At 44.3% G+C, this 22,704-nt stretch overlaps 1 protein-coding gene and 1 long non-coding RNA gene across 2 annotated transcripts in view; both read right to left on the reverse strand.

The window, feature by feature from the left end:
- LOC308322782 overlaps positions 1 to 22,704 on the reverse strand; it is a 486,306-nt gene that overhangs the window by 384,569 nt on the left and 79,033 nt on the right. The gene's annotated exons all lie outside the window — the stretch shown is intronic.
- tbx22 (T-box transcription factor 22) lies at positions 1,900 to 11,781 on the reverse strand. The gene is made up of 8 exons (XM_080773951.1): positions 11,379 to 11,781; positions 10,581 to 10,827; positions 9,689 to 9,790; positions 9,422 to 9,596; positions 5,484 to 5,648; positions 3,622 to 3,686; positions 3,238 to 3,323; positions 1,900 to 3,140 (listed from the first exon to the last, which is right to left on the reverse strand). The coding sequence occupies exons 1-8, from the start codon at positions 11,542 to 11,544 to the stop codon at positions 2,575 to 2,577; spliced, it is 1,572 nt and encodes a 523-aa protein (XP_080630077.1). The 5' UTR covers positions 11,545 to 11,781; the 3' UTR covers positions 1,900 to 2,574.

Below are 22,704 nucleotides of genomic sequence, written 5' to 3' on the forward strand. Positions count from 1 at the left end.
GAACCCTAGAGTCGTCGTCGTCGTCCCCCCCAGTCCTGGGGCGAAACATTCTCCCCGGAATGATCACGCTCTATATGGCGCTTACAAGTTCAGGGCTATTTTCAGCGATGATATTTGGTGTGTAGAGGCCGGGGGAACAAAGAGGGGGTGCCTAGTATAGACCCCTGGGGGACTCCACTCCAGTCAACCTATAGTACACAGGGTTTAAGAGGTTAAAGACCAGCCTGCGGGACTCTCTAGACCTGATCTGCATGTCTGATCACAGTATGCTGAAACAAAAGGCCTTTTAGGCATCACAACGATGACTCCTGAACATATATATAGCGCCTCTGTATAGCCCACATTAGTAGACACACATGTACAGTATAATATATATATATATATACCGGCTCCCAGTTATACCGTTTTGGGGGAGGCTGTGCTCAATAAAGGCCTGCGTAGCGTAACCATTTCACCTCCATGCGTCTCTGATTAGTCCCATTATTGGAAATAAAAATGCAGTAATGGAAAGGGGCTGTGTGGATCCTGGCAGACGGCGGCGGGGCTGCTCGCCCTCACATCACACAGACCTTGATGAGCTCATGTTATCAGAGAGCTGGTGGCCAGCCCTGACACCGCGGGGGCCGAGCCGGGTTCAGGCCTCTGTTCGGGGCGGCCCCGTGTATACAACCCGAGGCGCTTATACTACGGCACCAGAACCCAACCACGGTTCACCGCTTGGTCAGTCTATATATGGGGGCCGACTTAAAGGCTTCAAACTTTTCCTTGTTTTTTTTTTTCTCCTTCTGCCGGTCTAACGTCATTAGATAGATGTATATACGCGACATGTCTTCGTTCGTGTTTCTGTTTCTATAAGCGCACAGACTGTGATTCTTTCTGGTTCAACGAATACTTAAATATCGGCAGATGTATTGACGCAATGTAGGGGCGGAGAATATGTATCTTTTCAGCGGCGAGAACTTCACAACAGCAATTGAATCATGTGTATATCCATGATGCATCGCTCCAAAGTCGGGCAAGGGTTCAGTCCAATCTCTGAGCCCCATTGACTTCGATTACAGAATTAAAAAAAATCAAAAAGATATAAAACATATGCGTGAAAAGAAATCAGTGGAGGTATTTCCGTGACCTACTGGCAGTGTGCACTATAGGAATACGGTGCTGATCGTTTTGTGAGATTATCTCCGGAGTCCGGACAAACAGGCGGACACACACACACACACACACAGATCAGCCCTCTCATAGTCCGGACAAACAGGCGGACACACACACACACACACACACACACACACACACAGACCAACCCTCTCATAGACGGCTATAGGGCTCCATTTTCGTCACCGCTAAACCCCTCATCCCTAAACTTCTTTGCCTTTTTTTTTTTTACTATTTTGAAAAACATTTTTGAATATTTCAACTAGCCAATCTACATTGACACTTTGCGAGCTTGTAGACTGGCCATTTTAGCTATTCAAAAATGTTTTGCAAAATAGTAAAAAAAAGAAAAGAAAAGGCAAAGAAGTTTAGGGATAAGGGGTTTAGCGGTGACGAAAATGGAGCCCGGCCTAGTCTCTGCAGAGCCTATACAGAGCTCTGCAGAGCCTATACATACAGAGCTCTGCAGAGCCTATACATACAGAGCTCTGCAGAGCCTTGTAAAAAACTAAAAAGCAGCTATATTGAACAGTTTTCAAATTAATCTGGGCTCCATTCCATTATGGCTCAGTCTATTGTACCTTATGTGAATTCACACTGAACATTATAATGGGAATTAAGTGTAAGCTGCAGGATTCCCTGAGGTACACAGAAGTTGAATTTGTTTGTTTCATCGGTACACGGACGAACATATTTCAAAATAACTTTGTCTGATACAACGCATATAGTATTGTTTTGTTTCTTTACTTAGAAATACAATGTACAGTATATTAATATGAATTCATCATGTAAAAATGTCTTCCCTTTCACTTTTCTTTACAAAATATGCATGTGAAAGAACTCATCCCTTTGATAAGCATCGTGTCAACTGAACAAACAGTTTAAAAATATTTTAAAAGAAATTGCTTTCTTGACACCAACGACGAGTCTATCGACAATGCTTGGATTCATAATGTCTCTTGTCATCACATACCTCAGATCGTATAGCTGGTGTTCTTTGGTTAACGCCTTCACATCTTGTGAAATGGCAAAAGGGCTGTTGGTCTGAGAAGCTGGAGAGAGGCCCTACGTGTCCATTTGTTCATTTCTTTTCACTCGTAACCGTCGTAAGCCTGTTGGCTTTCGCTCATATGGGCGCTTAGTGGAGAGTTGCTAACATCAAGGCTTCAGAATTGGTCTAAGCGTTGTTCAGCCCAACACATATGTCCTCGCATGGTTTTGCAGAACAACATGTATCCCCACTCTCACATAGTTCCCTGCTCATCACCAGCAGTATAGACTCCTCAGAGATGGCTTTAGTTCCGTTCAGAGGCAATCAGTCATTTCTTTCATTGTGAGTGGGACATTCGTTTTGGCAGCGGGTGCTGGTTCAAGTTCAAGCGTACCGGAGGGACCCCGTGGCAGTGTGTGGCCGAGCTGTCAGAGGCAGTGGTTGGTGGTCGGGTGCCACGGAGGCGGGCGGAGGAGACAGTTCGTGGTGTCCTCCACCAGCTTGGCGTGGCGGGACAGCGCTGCGAGGTGGGGGCTCAGGGGGAGGGTGTAGCGGTACAGACAGTACGGGCCGGCCGCCGCCTCGGCCAGATGAGGGAGAAGGGATGAAGCGGGCCCCCGAGGGCTGAGGGGGCCCTGCAGGGGAATGAGGCACGGGGAGGTCCCCACATGCGGCCCCTGGAGACACGGGCCCCTGCACTGGGGGCCTTTCTTTCCCGGCAGCGCCGATAGGAACGGGAGGTCAGTCAGCGGTGAGAGGGGGAGAGGTAAGCTCCTCAATCTGTCCGCTCCCACCAAGGGGGAGCAGTAGGCCCTGCTGGCCAGAGGGGAGATGGCGGAGGCTTTGCCGTAGAGCGGGAGGCCGAGGGCGTGCAGACCGGCGTCCTGGCACGAGAGCGACGAGAGGGAGTACGGGTGAGGAGGTGACAGAGAGGAGCCGGGGAGAAAGCCCTTCAGAGAAGACGTCATGATGCTGGTCGGTGAACCCGGGGTCGCTGTTGGGGAGACATTAAAAACAACCTGAGTCACAGAGACATACAAGCCGCTATACTTTGTCTTCGAACCAGCGAGTGTTGCTGCACACTATAGTACCGTGAAGCTGCAGGGTGAACGGCTTGAAGTCCAGGCTGAGAGGGCTTCTCCATGGGTACGATTCCAACAGTCCATCTAACACCCCCCTACACTCACACACACACACACACGCGCACGCACACACACACACACACACACACACACACACACACACACACACACACACAACACCCAAATAACATGTCAGTAATTAAAAATGTAAAACATTGCCTCTGAGAAGTGTGAAATTATGCACCACGTATATAGTTCAGCCTCAGTTGAAGGTTTTATGGCTGATCGAATTTCTCCGACTTGAATCTTAAATCCCTTTGGGGTCTTTCACTGTGTAGTGTGAGAAGTGTTGAAGTGCACCGGGGGCACATGGTTGATGGTTCTATAATGTACCTATTCCTCCCCGGGTCTCTGAAGCCCTTGGCGAACGGGTTCCGGTCGATCTTCAGCTTGGTTATCTGGCCAGGGGGAGAGGGAAGGAGAGAGAGAGAGAGAGAGAGAGAGGGACATACGTGGCTTTAGAAAGAGCTTGTCAACCAGTGACCTGTAAAGCTAACAATGAGCTCAGCTTTATGGGAGCGCGTGGGGCAATGCAGACCTGTCCCTCGGGGACTACATCTCCCAGCAGCACCCAGGGCGGGCAGCCATGTCAAACAGGGTTCTTGGAGCACGGTGCTCGGGCCTCCGACTTTTATATGGTGCTTTAATGGCCGTGGAGTCCCGCAGGCAGCCCGAGTCACAGGCCGTTACTGCGTTTCAGTAATAATACGTTCACTGGTCGTAAACTGGACCCTGATGAAAAGAGCTGCCAGTCCCTCGAGAGGGCTCTGTTACTGAAGCAATGGCTGCCAACAGTGGGGTCAGCTACCCCGTACACACACACACATACACGCACACACTCTCTCCAATCTCTGCTTCGCTCTCTTTCTGAAACCTCAGCAACCAGCAGAGAGATCTCGGTCAGGCCAAACGTAATTTACGATTTAGCCGAGACCACAGCGAAGTCACCCTCAACACTTTCACGAGCTGGAGATTAAAACGTCTTTTTTTTCCTTCCCCTTTAACGTGAGGTCACTCCAGTCCGTGTTTAGTGACAGAATCATCATCATAAAATAAATACACTGAGAGAGTGTTGGAGGCTTTGCGCCATTAAGTTGCTGAAAACCACCGGAGATCAGCTTTCTGGATGGTTCTGCCACGGAGAGCACTTCACAATGTTAGAAATAGTTAGAAACTTTGTTACGGCTATTATTAATCGTTTTTATTTTGGGGTAACAAAAACGGCATTACATACCAGCAACTATAACCAGAGGCACAACAAACCTCATCTCACTAGTTGCAATAGCAATACATTAAGGCTGTGGTTTTCAACCAGTGGAGAGGGGGTTCCAGCCAGGTGCGGTCCCCAGCTAAATGATGGAGAGTTGGTAACCAAATGGACCATTTTAGATCTTTAAAAGAGATCTGCAGGCCTGGGCGAGTCCCGAGTCCTCGAGTCCCGAGCCTCGAGCCTGTCGGCCTTTGCCGCATGCCTTCCCCCCCATCTCTCGCCCCCTTTTATGTATGAGTATTTTGATTGTTTGCCTGTTATCTCTCTACGGTGTCAACATCAATACAGCATGTGGACTCGTACTAAGTCAAATGTTGTGTAGTCATAACTGTAACAAGAGAAGAGAAAAATGATTAATGCAATGTGTGTGTGTGTGTGTGTGTGTGTGTGTGTGTGTGTGTGTGTGTGTGTGTGTGTGTGTGTGTGTGTGTGTGTGTGTGTGTGTGTGTGTGTGTGTGTGTGTGTGTGCAAAGGCAGCATGCGTTTGTGTGGGTATACAACTGATTCAGCCCGCAAGTCAAAAATTGCCCATTCAGGCCTGTGACCCTAAATGAGCACGTGTAAGATTTAGTTGCTACTGTATATAGCCCCTATGATTACGAGCCAAAGAACCACTTTCAATGCAACCATTTTTGCTTGCCGTGCACTGCGTGCAGTCTCCAGATCCTATAACATCCCAATCCAGTGTTTATACAGTCAAATCTGTACATTTAACTTGGAGAGTGTAAACGTGGACCCAAACCAGGAGTAAAAGTACAATATTTGGGTCCGATATGTAGTGGGGTAGAATTAGAAATTGGAGATGCTCCAGTAAAGTATATACCTCAAAATCTTACTCAAGTACAGTACTTAAGTCGTAAATGTATACTCAGTTACTTTCCACCACTGTATATTTTATTGGTGCGTAAAATCAAGCTTTCTATACCTGTTGGTTCTGATAGGCGGTGACGGTGGTGAACTCAGTCTCCGGGAACGAGAAGCTGTGGACCCCCTCGGCCGGCAGGGACTGGATCTGGGACAGGTCCATGCGCGGGTCGTGACGGATGACGTGAACCCGCGGCTTGTACTTGTGCATGGACTGAAGGATGACCTGAACGGAGAGAATGACAGCTCTGTTAATTCACCGCCCGAGGTAAACTACTGTACACACACACTGTAATCCCGTTCTTATTGTAATGACTGTAACCAATCTGTATGATGCCGTACAGTATGTTGATACGATATAGAATTAGCACGTCTGCAGTGGTTGGAGGTGGTCTCCCGTCTCCCTATACTCTTCCTTTGGGATATTTACTGTCGACCCTGGTGTCACGTATATAGCCTCGTTCCCAGCCTTACTCATCTGCGAAGAGAAAAGCCTGCTGCTCACGACCTATAAGGCAGAGAGAGAGAGTGTTCTGCCGGAAGTGTCGGACCAGAATTTCCGTCGGGACGTATTTCCCCCGGATACGTTTTTTTTTTAACACTCGTTTCATTCACGGAGAGTGTAAAACGGATTTGTAAAGCGTCAAAATAATTTCCTTGGGCGGTATAATTCCGCCAAAATGCCACTAAAGGTGGTTGCACACTGGACACGTTTTTTGGAAAACCCTGATGGAGAAACGCCGCAAAAAATCCGAAAATCGCGCTCTGTCGTGCACTGTGCAGCGACCTTAATTCTGTTAAACCACTCAACCGGCTATAGGTCTTGCCCAGTGTGGGTGTCAGGTAGGACACCTACTGGTTGACAAGAAGTGCTGCCAGAAGATCAAAGGCTTAATATCTACTCTGGCCAAGCAGGGACTCTCTCTCATTTGGGTTCGAATCCCAGGATATAAACGTTATGGATTACAGCCAGTGTAAAAATGGAACAAGAAGAAACTGTAAGGGGAAAATGGACCCATAAGTGTCCATAATTGTTACTGATCCCTTTGGACCCGTACAGGACCGCCTGGATCCATTTCTATGCAACCGTCAAAGCCATGAAGCGTACTGTACACCTACACAATACAATGTGTAGGTGTTCATTTAAGCTTTGGGAGCTGGTCACTCACAAACTGACCGAAATTGACCTGTCGGGGTCAGAATGCATCTGTATCCATTTGGACCCTTACGCGTCCTTTAATTCAACCTTAGGGGTCATTTGGGTCCAGTTTCTGAGTACATTTCATGCCTATTTCTTAAACGACATACTGTAACAGTGTGGTAACATTGAATATGGTCAAATGCTTAGCCCATGCGAGAAGGCTTTGTGAAGGCCACACAACTACTGTATCTTTAGATAATGTTAGCCATCTGTCCTAAGAATTATGAATATGAACTTAATCTGCCCAGTTTACACTTACAGTAGCCTATTTGAACAAGCACTGTTGCAAAACGTCATTCCTAATCGATATTTATCTTACAAACATAATAACACAGTAACCCTCACACACAAACCACCGCCTCTCTTAAGTTCTCTCAAAGTGCCTTTGTCACATTAAAGCAAACAATAAACAATGAGATGCCAACTTTAAGACTCATCATCGTGATCACACAGAATGCAGTCAATCTTCATACATCCTAAAATCATTACATTACAATTACACCCCACAACGGCTTTCTCTAAATTACACAGTGAGTTGCATGTGTAAAAATCCTCTGTGTTTATTTAACTCAAGGCACTCTTGCAGGGTCACGTTAAGACTAAGAACTTGTGCAGTGCAGTTGAAGAGGAATTCATACTGGGAGCCAATGTTTTTCTTGCTGGGTGCTTTTGTGGTGTTGCTGTCCTCACATCTGTTCCAGTTGTGTGTGTGTGTGTGTGTGTGTGTGTGTGTGTGTGTGTGTGTGTGTGTGTGTGTGTGTGTGTGTGTGTGTGTGTGTGTGTGTGTGTGTGTGTGTGTGTGTGTGTGTGTGTGTGTGTGTGTGTGTGTGTGTGTGTGTGTGTGTGTGTGTGTGTGTGTTCTTCCGTTCATAGTGGACTCATCCGTTCCATTGCAGAGTGTAATGGCTGGACGGTGCATGCGTGTTTAGGATGTTTGGTTGCTCAGTGTAGCGTGCAACAGAATCACAACAGTTTCTCATAGTACAGTTGCACTGCATGATTGTTCTGGTTCTCAGCCTTTTCGGGATAAATAATCATATTTGATTACCCTGACAAGCTGGGATTCTATTTAAAAAAATGTTGCCTGTTTGACCTTTTTTTAATTGAAGTTTGTTTGTCACTTTTGGTGCAGTAATGGTCTCGTTTCTTATTTTGTTTCATTTTAGAGGTATTAAAAAGGTCTTAAAAGTCAATAAATTGTCACAAATGGGCAGCTATTGTATAGTAGTGAGAAAACAATGTTGCACATTAAGCAAATCATCTGGGAACCCGAAATCATTTGGGGACCACTGCAGAGGTCTATAACTCTAGCTTATAGCTATAGTGTTTGATGCATGTTGACCCCTCTGAAACTCTATTCAAAATATATTTTTGTGTTGTTGTTTTTTTGTTATTTTTTAACCTACCGGTACATCAGTTTTGTAAAAGACATATTGTAGTCTGTATAGCATTTTAGTTTCAGGTTTAGTTAGTTAGTTAGTTAGTTTCATTTTTTGTCCACGTGTGGAAATTTGTCTTCGGTCTCAACAACAGTAAAAAACACTTACACAATTATTTTCTCATGAAAAAGTGCAGGACAACAGTGGCAAATACATTTGAAAAACAACAGATCTAGCGAGACATGGTATCATTTAGTGCCTTAATGGCCTTAATTTGGGATGAAGGAATTTTTAAAAATGTTACGATTAGCTTTTGGTACTTTATACCGTCTACCAGAGGGAAGTAGTTCGAACTCCCTGCAGAGTGAATGAGAGGGGTTTAGTCATATGCCACATACTTCAGAATTTTTTGCTATCTTGACAGCTTTTTTACGAAGTACCTCCTTGTAGATATACAGCCTAAGTCTCTTCCCAATGATTTTTGAGGCTAGGTTCACTATTCGCTGCAGCTTGCTTCTTCTTTTTACATTAAGATTGGCATACCACATTGCCATGTTAAAAGTCAAGATTCCCTCTATCAGGTTTTTATAGACTGTTTCCATATGCTTGCTCACTCTAAAGGAGTTGAGCTTGCGTAGTAGGTGGAGGCGTTGGTTACAAGTTTTAAAAATCTGGTCAGTATTTTCACTGAAATTGAGTTTGCTGTCAATATATGTGCCTAAAGTATTTAAAATTGTCTACTACCTCACTATTTGTCCACCAATTGTAATGGACTGTTCAGGTTCCGTTTTACTTTTATTTGAAAATAATTCTGAAGTATGTGGCATATGACTAAACTCTTCTAAATAACATGATTGCCCACACAACACCTATATAAACACTGTAAAATCCGGAGTATTAATTTAACTATAAGAACAAAGTGAACAAAATTGACCCATAAGCTGTCCCTTTTACACTCGGAGTTAAATAACTCAGGATTTTTCTACGCATTTAACTTTTTTTGTGTGGTTAAAGTTGACTGAATTATCAAATTGCAGGGGCTACAGGTCTCATCTTTTAAACCAAATCCCATGTGTTCATTTAACTCAACAAATGTTCAAATGTCAATTGGCTGCATGTTATAGTTGTTTATTTTTTATTGTCTTCGCTTTTAATCTTCCTTTTAAATTGTAATCTAGTTTAAATTATTTTACATTTTGACTTGACTATATAGTACAAATCACCTATTAAGCTTTGTTTGCAAAAGTGCATGCAATATCAATAGAAATATTGTTATATAATATTATAAATTGTCATAACACATAAATCCTCAATGTGAATATAAATTTCATAGACTCGGAGTTGCACACTGAGGATTTGACATACAGTCAATAAAAACAGATGATTGATATGTTTGAACGTGACATGTCGACAACTTACGTGGCCCTTGTCGTCCATCTCGTTGTTGGTGAGTTTGACCCGGTCGAAGCTGATGACCTGTCGCATCCACGTCTCTCCGGCGCACGGCGAGTCCGGGTGCACGTAGAGCCGCGGAGAGATGCACGAGTGGTCCGTGTTCCCTGCCACCATCCACTGGGAGCTGTGGTACACGTACCTGTCACATGCGGTGCACGGTTAATGATTGGCAACGTTGAAAACACACACACACACACACACACACACACACACACACACACACACACACACCTGTATCGTTTGGAGTCCACGGGCATGACGTCCATGGCTACGTAATACTGCTGGCACGGGTCCAGATTACGCACCTTGACGCGCACCGACGGAAACATTCTCCTGAAGATATGCCATAAATGTAACAAATTCACATTCACATGCATAACCTCTATACAAAAAGATCATATAAATGTTCAAATGAGAAAAGAATGTATAGGCGGCTGCTGGTCAATGTTAAAATCTAAATCAGTTTATTGACCCGAGTATATATTTTCCATATCATTTAGATTTAATATATCTTCGAGTCCATATGACAAGCACAACATTACAAATATCACAAACATAATGAATCGAAACGAATAAAAATACCAAGAAAACCGACGACAGCAGACTATAGGCCTATAAGTGATATGTAGGCTACTTTATTGGCTCCATATAAAGCCCTGGCAGACATATTTACAAGACGAAATATGAGTCCAATACCGCTGTGGTCATACTAGCAGTGGATGGTGCAATTATGTTTAATACGGTGCATTTGCAGGACATTAAGGTCTATAATATATTTTTGAGGCAACCAACAGTGAACAGGTCTGTCAATGTAAAAAATGAAAAGAATTATTATTTTTAATTCGTCACATTTAATTGAGATAATAGCATATTGTTGTGTTCCTCAAAGTGCGCGGAAATTTACACATATATGCATATTTAAATTATTTCTCATACGGATTTATTTAAAAAATCTAATCAAAAAAAAAAGCAGAATGGTCGTCTTTTTGATGCAGCCAACATTGGCCTTGGCAAATCATAATAGCCTATACTTAAAATGTCTTCTGATGCTATTTGATTATTTGGTCACGTTATCATCCTGTTGGTTGTATAGGCCTTGTATACAACATGTTTTGTAGCCTACCTGCCAGCCTTGGTGATAATCATTTCGGTCCCGATTTCATAGAATCTGTTCCACAGCTCAGAACCTTGCAGCTCCACCCGGACATCGCTGCCTTCTTTACCCGGGCAACAGTCACTTTCCCCCGGCCTCCTCACCTCGCCATCCCCGGCTCTGCGCGGGTTTCTGCCCGAGTCAGAGCCGCTATCTCCTGGACTCTTCAGTGCTGGACTTGCTTTCTTTCTCAACCTGACCGGATAGTCCTGCGGGCCTAAAAGGATGAGGTAAATACGTTTAATAATAAGCCTACATAAGATGAGTTGAACATGAGTTTCTGTAGCAGCAGACGCAGTTATGATTATTAGGTATGGCCAATATTACTTTAAGGTCCATTTATAAGTATTATTTTACAAAAAATAATGTACCAAAATATTGTTAGGCCTAAAAGGAAAATATTTGGAAGCCATAATATTATAGGCACTAGTTTCCTCGATCGGAAGGCTATATGTTAAATGTATAGACTAGGCCATATTAGCCGAATCAAACCTATTTATTAAGCCCATGCAAAAAAGAATTGTGCCTATAAATTGGTAAACTTCAGCCCGTCATTTATATGTGGTTGCTATGTGCCTATTTTCTTTCCAAGTTTGTGCGTAACATTTTTCGGCTCAAAACAAACCAGAGCAGTGTCATTAAAACATTCTCCTATATAAATGCTAAAAACACTGTGTTTATAATGGTTCTTGCGTGCTGTCGCCAGTCTGTCACACCATCAGCTCATTCAGCTGTGCTCCAAAAAAAACCCCTAAAAGTCGCACCCACCGTTGTCTTCCGTGTCGCTGGTCAAAGTGCTGCTGTCGCTCCCGGTGTCTCCCGGAGAACTCGTGCTGTCCTGTCCGTCCGACGACACTTTGACGCGCTTGCTGCAGGGCTTGCCGACCAGCGCCTCCACGGAGAACGCGTGGGCCCGTGAGCTCAGACCCTGCATCTTTGCGCGAGACGAGACGAGGCTATAGGCTCCTTTTCTGCGTCGTCTCCGTCCGAACTCGCTCTCTGAGGTCCAGCAGCGTCCCTGCCGTGCCACCTCATCCCATCCCAGCCCAACTGTATGGGGCGCGTATGAGGGAAATAACCAACTAATTGGCCCGGCGGTGCGTCCCCATGTCTCCGCTGTCCAGACGCGTGTCTTCACCCGCAGAGCCTTGATTGTTGACGTCCCTGTGATATTTCCTCTCTCTCTCTCTCTCTCTCTCTCTCTCTCTCTCTCTCTCTCTCTCTCTCTCTCTCCAAGAGGACTTGTTCTGTGTGACGCGCACTGAGAGAGAGAGAGAGAGAGAGAGAGAGAGAGAGAGAGAGAGAGAGAGAGAGAGAGGGAGGGCTCAGGGCAGAGAGAAACGGGCATTCCTCCCTACAAGGCCCACTTCATCATCCCAGAAGTCCCACAGCATCCAGAAACAGACAGAGAGCACTTCAGTATATTTCATGCCCATGCCTATACTTACAAACCTGTCTTTTCGAGAAGAGCACATCTCCAAGATTATGCGTAATCTTTCAGTTTACTTTGTTGGTCATTGCTGCTGCTGTTGTTGAGACATTAGCCAAATAGGAGGAAAAAAAGGCCGTTGGTTCTTCTTGTTTCAATTCAAAAGCTTTTACTTTTGCTTTCATATATACTTTAGCCTATACTCTAAACTTCCACATATTGGGTTTTATCTCCATCAGATTTACTCCAAATACAATGAGGAACCACATGCAGTTTTTTAATGGGTTTATAACCTGGAAGACTATTCACAAACATTAATATATGGATTATAATTGTGTTATGGTTCATACATTGTTTTAATCGGGTCAGTTTTAAGGGTCTTCTTTTATAACTCAATTGTATAGGCTATAGTTCAGGCTCAGCTGAAGCAAAGCTGTTTGACAGACCTGCGTCTTTTCCATAGGTATATAGCCCACCACGTTATCTATTTAAAACTCTACGCTTGAACATGTAAAGAGAGGAAAGTCAAGCACTGTCAAGGCACAAATATTTGGCTCCGTTTTTAACCCGGACCATCTGGAAACACACAATATATATATCCATGAAACGCGCTCCTTTTCGGTCGAAGCTAACATTTCCTATATTAATTTGAAGACTTTTCCGTAAAACGCTCTCTGCCGTCTCCCGTTTCCCCCTCCCTCCCCTCCCCGGTGCGGTGCTGCGTGGTGCCCGGTGCTCGCCCGTCTGGTTCTTATAAGAACGCGGCCTGGTAATGACAGCTCGGGATTATTACATTACCGCTTCGACATGAAATGGATCCGTTTTACACAAATAAAGGTCGAGCGGAGGCTTATTAAAAATGTTTTTTAATCACAATGATATAATTGCATCTGAAGAGAAAACAAATGAGAGTGGTGTTTACGGCGCGCTTGGTTTGGCCCCTGATGGAAACCTCCGGGGCGGCGGGACTGACAACGGGGCGCGGAAACCCGAGAAAGTATGACCGACTGGAATCATATGTTCTCTCCGCTGTCATCGGAATCTGTTGTTTAGGGACCTCGCCTGAGATGTTTATTCGTTTCTAAATTGTTGTTTTCTTTCAATAGATTACTGTGACAAAGTGCATCAGTGCAGCAAGACGCCTGGTCGGTTTTAAAAAACCGTGAGGATAAAAGCTCGGCGCAAAATGGAACGCCTGTCTCTTCTTATATTTCGCTGCTGTGCAGCCAGGCAGAAACCTCATATCTCCATATTTGAACTTGTTTATGTTTTTCGTAAATGAATGCCCTATACTTACAAGACTGAAGACTCAATCAAAAGTAGTATAGAAAAAATAGGCCATTTTGAATTGGAATCCTGAAAACACGTATAGCCTATAATATATATTTTGAATTTTTTGAAATTGGACGTAATATGAGGTTGCTGCAGTGATTTAAAAAAATCTAAAGGAATTTGGAAAAGCCTAAAATGTTTTCACGCGTGCAGTGAGTGTACAGTGACTGGGCATTGTGCTTATTTGAACCTCAGTGTTGGGCAGTATAGGGTCAGCATCATAACTCTTGGTGTTGGATTATGTGGCTGTCACATGAGCGATAACCGTGCAGGGAAGTGATAAAACCAAACAGGAAGCCCTCTTATTCTTGTTTTATGATTCTTAAATCCAACACAAATCTGGATTTGTCTGATTCGGGGCTTGTTTGGCACAGGTGTTTCCTCTTATTAAGCCACAGTGTGCGCGCTTTGGCGGAAACACGAAACTCAAATCCAATTTAGCGCGGCCTCGGGTTTCCATCAGTTCGGAAGTTTGATGATAATTTGCAATTACGGTTTTCCGGTCATTTTCAGCTTTAAAGGGGCTCCTCTGAGTCCTCTCACACGCGCTCCCTCCCTGGGCGTGTCCAACCGCTAATTAATGATTATTGGCCAATCACTGCAGGATCCCGCAGATGAAACGTCACGGTCCTAAATTGCCAGAGAATTAAGTTGAATGGATGGAGCGCCATCATGCACTCCTCCATGGATTTAGTTTTACCACCTCTAATTCTGTTCATGTTGAAGTAGCTGACAAGTCTGTTTGCTAACGCCATGTTATACAATATGGCTTCGTAAATTAAAAATCAGGTTTTCTATGTTTCCATTCAAGTTCCTGGTCTGTTCACTGTGTCATTGGTTTTTCCTCTTGAGTTGATGATTGGCAGTTTGTGTGTGTGTGTGTGTGTGTGTGTGTGTGTGTGTGTGTGTGTGTGTGTGTGTGTGTGTGTGTGTGTGTGTGTGTGTGTGTGTGTGCGCGCGCGCGCTCATGTGAGTGTGCATGTGTGCACTGCAGGCTGGTGCCCAAAGAGTAATCATGTCCAGCCGTGCTCCCAGAGCTATAGTACATGTGCGTGCGTGCGTGTGTATGAGTTTGTGCGTGCGTGCGCACTTGTGTGTGTGTGTGTGTGTGTGTGTGTGTGTGCGCGCGCGCGTGCGTGTGTGTTTATAAAGAGGGCTGGCTGTCTGTTGCTCGGGGCTGAGTGGATGTGACGTCCCCCTGATGGTTTGTTTTAAGTTGAATTCTGATGCCGAGCTGTTGGTATACTGTGTGTGTGACTGTGTGTGTGTGTGTGTGTGTGTGTGTGTGTGTGTGTGTGTGTGTGTGTGCGTGTGTGCACGTGTGCGTACAGTGCGTGTGTGCTGCGCATGTGAAGGTTATTCTGGGCATGTGCTGCCAGAGCGGATGCCCATTCGCTGCCAGACGTCAAACTCCCATGCAGCAGACCCTCCAGTCCACAGAGAAGCCTTGCAGCTCTTAGTGTCCCGATATATAACTTTATAAACACTTAATGTTAGCCTACTGAAGCTCACAGGGCTCTGCTGCCCATGAATGAATGAATGGAGGCATGGTGTGCACGGGCGGCCAGGGTGGCCCAAGGCTGTGTGTGTGTGTGTGTGTGTGTGTGTACTGTGTGTGTGTACTGTGTGTGCACACGTGTGTGCGCGTGCAGTCACTATACTCACGCAGAGACGATGGTGCTAATCGTTCCTGATCCATCCTCTAATTTAGAATGAAACCAGTGATTACTGTTTGTTCATGAATCTTAACCACTTAAGCCCTATATACTTCATTGTACACCGAATACCCAAAATAGATAATCTGCACGTATACTGCAGCGGTCGCATTGTCTTATGCATTGCGAGCTTGCAGATTGTAGAACATTTCAAGAAATTCTTTGATATTTGTTTTTACCAATATGGGGATGGCAGATAGAAAGTGGCGCCGGCTATACCATCATCAGACTGTTGAACGAAGCTTTCCCTTTAGAGTTTAGAGTTAGTCCTCTCTTCATGTGGATCTGTTCTTATGCAGTCTATTTAGAGTGCAGACTTGTCTTTCCCTGTGGACCTGCTATGTGAATTTGTATGTGTGAATTGTTTGCCCATGCATGCAGACCAGTGGTTCCCAAAGTGGGGTCCGGGGACCCCTATAGGGGTCCTTGAGGGAGTTCCATGGGGTCCCCAGCTAAATGATATAGGAACCAAATGGACTCAGAGAGTGTACAAATGGAACTCCCAGAGAGTGTACAAATTTGTACACTCTCAGAGTTAAATTAATATATATAAATTGGGGGTCTCTCAATTGGGGGCCCTTGAAATGAAAATGGTTGAAAATCACTGCTAGAGCCATAAAACATTCTCTTATGGGGGTCCTCGTTGGCATATATTTTCAAATGGGGGGTCCGCAGGCTAATGATGAGTATCATTGTGGGGGTTCTTGACATGAAAAAGTTTTGGACCCACTGGTGTAGACTGTAGACTACCTTTCTATGCGTGCTGCTAATGTTTAATCTCAGGTACAGTATAGGGCTATACTAGGCTACCTGCTGCATGGACCTAAGATTGTGTTACCACTTTTACACCTCATGTTTAACCTCAAGTACATACTGTATCTGCTGGTTTCATGCTATGTGTATCTAGAGTTAGGCAAGGACAGCCTTTTCTGTCAATGGCCCAACCTCATGGAATGAACTCCAAAAGTCTTTAAAACTGAGCTCCCTGCCATCCTTCGGTCAGTTCGAAGGAATGCTCCGGAATATCTTTCACCGTGATTGCTCCTGCTTCAATTCAATTGTTGTTCTAAACCTGAACCTGAACCGAATTATAATGTTGTGTTTGATGTATTGGTGACTGTTGACTGTAGACTGTATTTTTGTGTATTGTAACCTCGGCTACGTTGAAAATGAGGGCTTGCCCTCAACTGTATTTCCGAGTATAAATAAAGGTGAGAAAGAAAGAAAGAAAGAAGACATCTTGAGTACACATATAGGACTTAAGCCTATAGCACTAGTTGGCACTAGTTTGCTGTCCAATTCATTTTTGCTTTTGCTACAAGAGAGAGACCTTTAGAGAGGTTTTAAGTCAATCACTTTGTCTGTTTATAGCCACAGTAGTAATGTTCAGCAACTGATAAAAGACATCAAATATTTTCATGCAAAAAATAATTGTGATCTCAATTCTTGTGGAGGAAAATCGAGATTCACATTTGAGCAAGAATCGTGCAGCACTAATACAAAGTACGTGCAGTGCGTGCAGTGAAATGTTTATCCTGTTGTTTTAACCTGGGTCCGTGCTTATTCTGCTGTTATTTCGCACTTTGACATCTAACCATCACACTATACAATTGAATAAATGGGTCTCTCTCCTGATTGGAAGAAATTTGGGTCCCACCTGAAAATGTCTTTTATGTTTACTAAAGCAGTGGTTCTCAACCTTTTCAGGCCGTGACCCCCAAAATATTTTTGAACTGGGGACCCCCCCACCCTGATAAGTACTTGGAATGTATATAGGAGTTGTGGCATTATTACATTTTACGTTCCACAGACATATTTTGAAAATAGCAGATCTGAGCTTGTAGATCGTCTATTTGCACAATGTTTGTCTCTTTCTCATAATTATTTGTCAATTTAGCCAATGTTTGAATTCATTTTCAGCAATGCCCTGCACATAGAAAGACACACACATTAAAACCTGTGAGCTGACCAGTACAACCACAGTCTTAGACTGGTGGCCACTAAGCAGCTCCAGGGGGAGCAGTTGGGGGTTCAGAGCCTTGCTCAAGGGCACTTCAGCGGTGTTGGGTGAGTGATGACAATCACTTCCCCACCCAGATCTTTCCTGCCCGTCCGGGGAATCGAACCGGCAACCTTTCGGCAACAAGTGCGCTCCTCTAACCCTTAGGTCACTGCTGCCCCATATAAGAGACTTTCAGTTTGTACCTATACTACCATTATAACCATTTATACTCTTATTGCAATTCATATACTACTTCTACCTTCTCTTGTTACTTACAGTATATACTATTAATAGTGGTATACTAACTTGAGCAGGCTTTTCCGCGTGTGACACAGGCGAACATGGAAGTATAAATCAGGCTCTAGTGGACAGCGAAAAGAGAGGAAAACCTTCCAACATGACCAATTATATAGAGTGACAAATTCCTCTGACCCTGCATGTCATCAGCTCCATGCTACAGGATGCTTTAACCTCTTCAACCCCAGCATTCGTATTCTGGGGAAATCTTTCACTGAAAATAGTATATACTCTATATATAGGGACTCCGGTCAACCTCAGGTTTTAAGTGGTTAAAGGTTTAGGTTAAATAAAAAAAAGTTAAAAGGTTAAAGCACTATAATATCCCCTTGTTTTTTTAATATTGTTCCAGTTCCACATTTATCTGCATATCATCAATTTCAAAACTATTACTTTTCAGGGGTCAAATTCAAAAATAGAAATAGTAGCAGATCTACAAGCTCAAAACGCATGGTTTCGAGCTTGTGCTATACTACTATTGATACTTTGTGTGATTCTGCGATCAAGTAGGGCATTAATCTACAAAACAATAACACAAAAAGTGAAAATATGGAGATAAGAGGTTTCTGCCCGACAGCAAGAATGTATTGTTATTGTTTATTTATGTATGTATTAGCTCCGTAAGCTATACACTGAGTAGTGGTCAAAGTACACATGGTTTATGTTGTTAGACTTTTCACTGTGTAAACCCTATTGAACTTGATCTGCTGGGTGAGTCAGTGGGCAGCCAATCACATCACTGCCAGACTTTGAGCTAATTGAGCGTAGTAGCCAATTGGAAGTCACACACAATTTAGTCTTGGTGCTGTGATTGGCCGTTGAAGTGCGTCCAAAAAGCTCTTTGTGCTCACTAGCATGGTTCCAGTCTAATACTGATGTCACTGTAATGTCTGCTGATAAGACTGTGTTGATATAAGGACCATCTGGTGGAGATGCACTGGAGTTGGAAACACTTTGAAAGAATATGAAACTAATTGGATCATTATCTTCACCTTTCTCTCTCTCTCCCTCTTTCTCCCACTCCCTCCCTCTTTCCTCCTTTCCTTCTCCCAGTCTCTCCACTCTCTCGCCGTCTATCTCCCTCCCCCTCTCTTTTTGTCTCCACAGCCGAAGGCATGGGGAGAGTATGTTTTGCCGTCCGTCCGTCCGTCCGTAACCCGGTCGATGCCAAACTTTGCACAGACACTCCCTGGATGCCAACGATGAGCCTCTGCCCCAACTTTTCCAGAACGGCCTGTTATAGCGCCACCATGAGGAAGCTTTTCACCTTTTTTACTTGCACCGATCTGCATGAAACGTTGCATGCACACTCCCTAGAGGCCAAGGACAAAACCTTCTGCCTTATATATAGTGCCACCAGGAGCCGACTTTTGTCAAACACATTTTTGGATATACTCCAGATTCTGTCCACAAATCCCGCAAATTGTTACACAGTTTCTCTATAGTCATGTGCTCAAGACGGATCTGTCCGAAATGTCATATCATCATAATTGGCTAACATTGGCTTTCAAAGTTTGCTGCAGGATTGGCCCGTTTTGAACAAAAAGCCTCAAATCATAAATGCAGCGAGCAATCTACATGAAATCTTTCACACAAAGGGTGGGATATATTCCTAGGAATATATCCCACCCTTTTCACATTGGCCTGTTATAGCGCCACCAACAGGTGGGAACACATTTTTGGAACAAAATGCCTCAAATCATCCAATTGCCATCAAAGGTATATAAGATGAAATGGCACCCTTTTCACATTGGCCTATTATAGCGCCACCAGGAGGCCACAACCTGACTCGGCCTGGTGGAGACCTGTGCACTTATTCTATAGTTATTGTAGTCTATTCTCTCTCTCGCTCTCTCTCTCTCTCTCTCTCTCTCTCTCTCTCTCTCTCTCTCTCTCTCTCTCTCTCTCTCTCTCTCTCCCAGCATGTGCTCTGCTTCAGCTCTGGTGCAGTGATGTGAGCAGTGGGCACGGAGCCTGGCACAGCACCCAGCCCCTGCCCACAGTGAGGGGAGATTTAATGCCTCATGTGTCATGGCAGCCAGCCCTCGCTGGCTCCTTCCTCCTCAGACGGCTGCTGGCTAATGGAGGATGAGGGGAGGGGAAGGGGAGAGAAGCAGTGGTGTAATGTAGTAAGTACATTTACTCAAGTATACTGTACTTGAGTACAATTCTGAGGTATGGTATTTTTACTTTACTGCGGAATATTTCAGATTTTCAGTAATTTGTCCCCAGCTTTGTCTGTTTGTGTGAATTTTAGCGACTATTTGATTGGCTGAGCACCCCATAGCGATGATTTGATTGGATGAGCAAAGTACATATTGAGGATGAAGGTGAGGGCAGAAAAAGAAGGACGCCAATTGTGATTGGCCGGAACCACATTTGTGATGATTTGATGGCTGAGCACGGAATATGATATATGATGATGTATCATGATAAAAGCGCCCCTCACTTCTCACTTTTACAACTATTGTACTTTTACTCCACTTAATTATTTGAAAACTATACAAAACATACATTTCACACTTTCAGCCATATACTTTTCGGCCATTTGAAAATAGACGATGTATACAAGCTCACAATGCACTTGTAGATTTTCAAAGGATTTTTCAAAGATATTTTTGGGGCCCTTTTTATGCCTTTATTGATAGGTACTATAGGTAGTAGTGTGACAGGAAAATGGGGAGAGAGATGGGAGGGGTGACACGCAGCAAAGGTCGTCGGGATCGGGACTCGAACCCACGACACGCTGTCAGGCTGGATTACCAGCCTATAGGTGCTCGGACCGCTATAGGCCGGCCCGGGCCCAAGTGATTTGTATACGTTTGAAAACTTGTGAAATGGGACCATTCTGTGTAATGACTATATACTTTATACTTTTGGTACTTGAAGTACATTTTCATACTACTACCTTTGTACTTTCACTCAACACTTGTACTTACATTGCAGTATTGATACTTTTAGTAAAACGTGTGAGTACTTTTTCACCACTGGAGAAAAGGAGACGAGAAGCTCGCACCACAAGTGTGTTGTGAATTATCCCTCTCTCTCTCTCTCTCTCTCTCTAGTTTCGCTCACCCCATCTATTCACACTCTTCCTATTAAACACATATATCTTCATCTGTCCTCAGATCAGTGCATGTGAGTGCGGTCGTTCTGCACATCTATCTCACTTGTTTGTATAACTAATTCTGTTGATGAAAATTACCTCCCGTTCCTTCCTTTAACCCCCTCCTTCTCCCCTCTCTCTCTCTCTCTCTCTCTCTCTCTCTCTCTCTCTCTCTCTGTATCCTTCTCTCTCATCTCTCTTTTCCTCTCCTTTTCCCGTCATTATACTCCCACTTTCTCACTCTCCCTTTCTTCCCTATACCCACTCTCTCTCAGTCTGGTCTGTCTTTATTATTTATTTATCTGTCCCTTCTCTTCACCTCCCCCCCCCCCCCCCCCCCCTCTCTCTCTCTCTCTCTCTCTCTCTCTCTCCCTCTCTCTGCCAGTGACTGTGTGGTTTAATGGTTGCGGTGAGAGAAACAAAAACAGCCATAATTGATAATGAGAGTCAGACTCTTCCTCTCCTCTCCTCTCACTCTCCTCTCCTCTCCTCTCCTCTCCTCTCCTCTCCTCTCCTCAAAAGGGGTTTAGTTGTCGTCTCTCCTCATCTCTCCTGTCCTCTGTCTGTCTGTCTGTCTGAGTTTGATGACTTTGCCCAGGAACCGGTTGTGATTGAGTAGGGCACCAGGGCCAGCTTTGGGGGTTTTGTGGGGTTGGGATTTTGGGAATGTGACGTCTGGGAGTTATAGTCTCCCAGAAGGATGCATGTCAGAGGCTGGAAAACTGTTCTCCAGGGTGTTAGGGTGTCATTTCCTAATGCCATAATGTGTTACTAGCACGATATGTGTAAAGCTGGGATAAGATAATGCTTAAAGTTGAACAAGACCCGAGCTCCAAACATTTATATTATGTTTTTTAGCTGACCTGAAGTCTGAAATGTGTGGCACTGTTAAAACCACTAAAGACATTGAGTGAATATTGGTTATGCAGGGCTGGACTGTGCTGCAAACTGAACACGGTATATACTAGCCCACTATAGGCCTGTGATGTGGAGACTGACCTCCTTTCAAAGGTAACAGTCAGGGTTTGGCTAGTCCATCTACAAGCTCACAACACGTTGTGACTCGTGATATGCCCAAAATAAGGTCACCAGATTAAAAGTACTTCCTTGTAATGTACACACACTAGGCCACAGAAGACCTCCAATAATTGTTCTTCACATTATGTTTTATACCTTTATGAAAGATTGAACTTTCATTTTATAATGGACGTCAATGGAGGGTATGCACGTGGCATCATCGTACAGGGAAGTTATGCGGGAACTGAGTGGCAAAAAACTACTTTCTGGCCTTGACAGCTCATTCATCCAAACAGAAATGTAGTCCTGTCTGATTGCATTAAACAATGTTAAACTCACCAATATTGCAGCTGTACGAAAAGCTTGAATTATCCTGCAAAGGTTTCATAAAAATCCACCATAGAAACGTTATGAGCTACTTTCGGTCAAGAAATGCCCTGCATTTGATTATGTTTAAGTGTCAGAGTTTGGAAGTCCTTGTTTTCAATAACACAACATGTTGCTGCCTCCTGCATTATGTGACATTTAGAAACAGGTGGTACGGCAGGACGGTGGAGTGATTTCCAACGAGCGCTTCCAAACTCCAACACTCCATGCTGCTCAATGTTTTGCCACTCAGTCTAGATGAGGGGGGCGTGTCCTGATGGGAAAATCATGCATGTGCATACTCTCTATAGGGCTCTGAATCTGATCAGGCTAAATCAGGCCTTGCCCAAATGTGGAGTCATATATAGGCTGACCACATGAAGTCCCAGATCCACAGTGGAGCCACGCCGTTCGCCTGTGGACGCCGAGATCCACGCGATTAGATTTTTGCCGTCCGACACTAAGCCCCATAACTCTATAACTAACTATACATACTTTTCTCAAATCATTCTAACTTAAGTGCAGGACGACAGAGTCCACTCCACAACTATAACAATGAAAAAATACAGTGCATCATTATAGTAATAGTGCTTGGTTTATCATTTTTTCAGGAGAAACCTGCTGACCGGTATATCTCTGTCCCTCCGAGCACAATTGTCCATCTCCAGCACGAATATTCCTATATTTTCTATCAAAGCGTCTTCTCGGTGGACGGGGGAGTATTTTTAGATGGCCCTGATAAATGAGGGGTTTCATATATCTGGATGTGGTCGGAGGGGGAGAGGGGAGGGTATATAGGGGGGGGGGGGGGGGGTTGATGAGAGATGAAT

Source organism: Protomyctophum bolini (assembly GCF_963924005.1).
Source record: "Protomyctophum bolini genome assembly, chromosome: 10".
NCBI lineage: Eukaryota > Metazoa > Chordata > Actinopteri > Myctophiformes > Myctophidae > Protomyctophum > Protomyctophum bolini.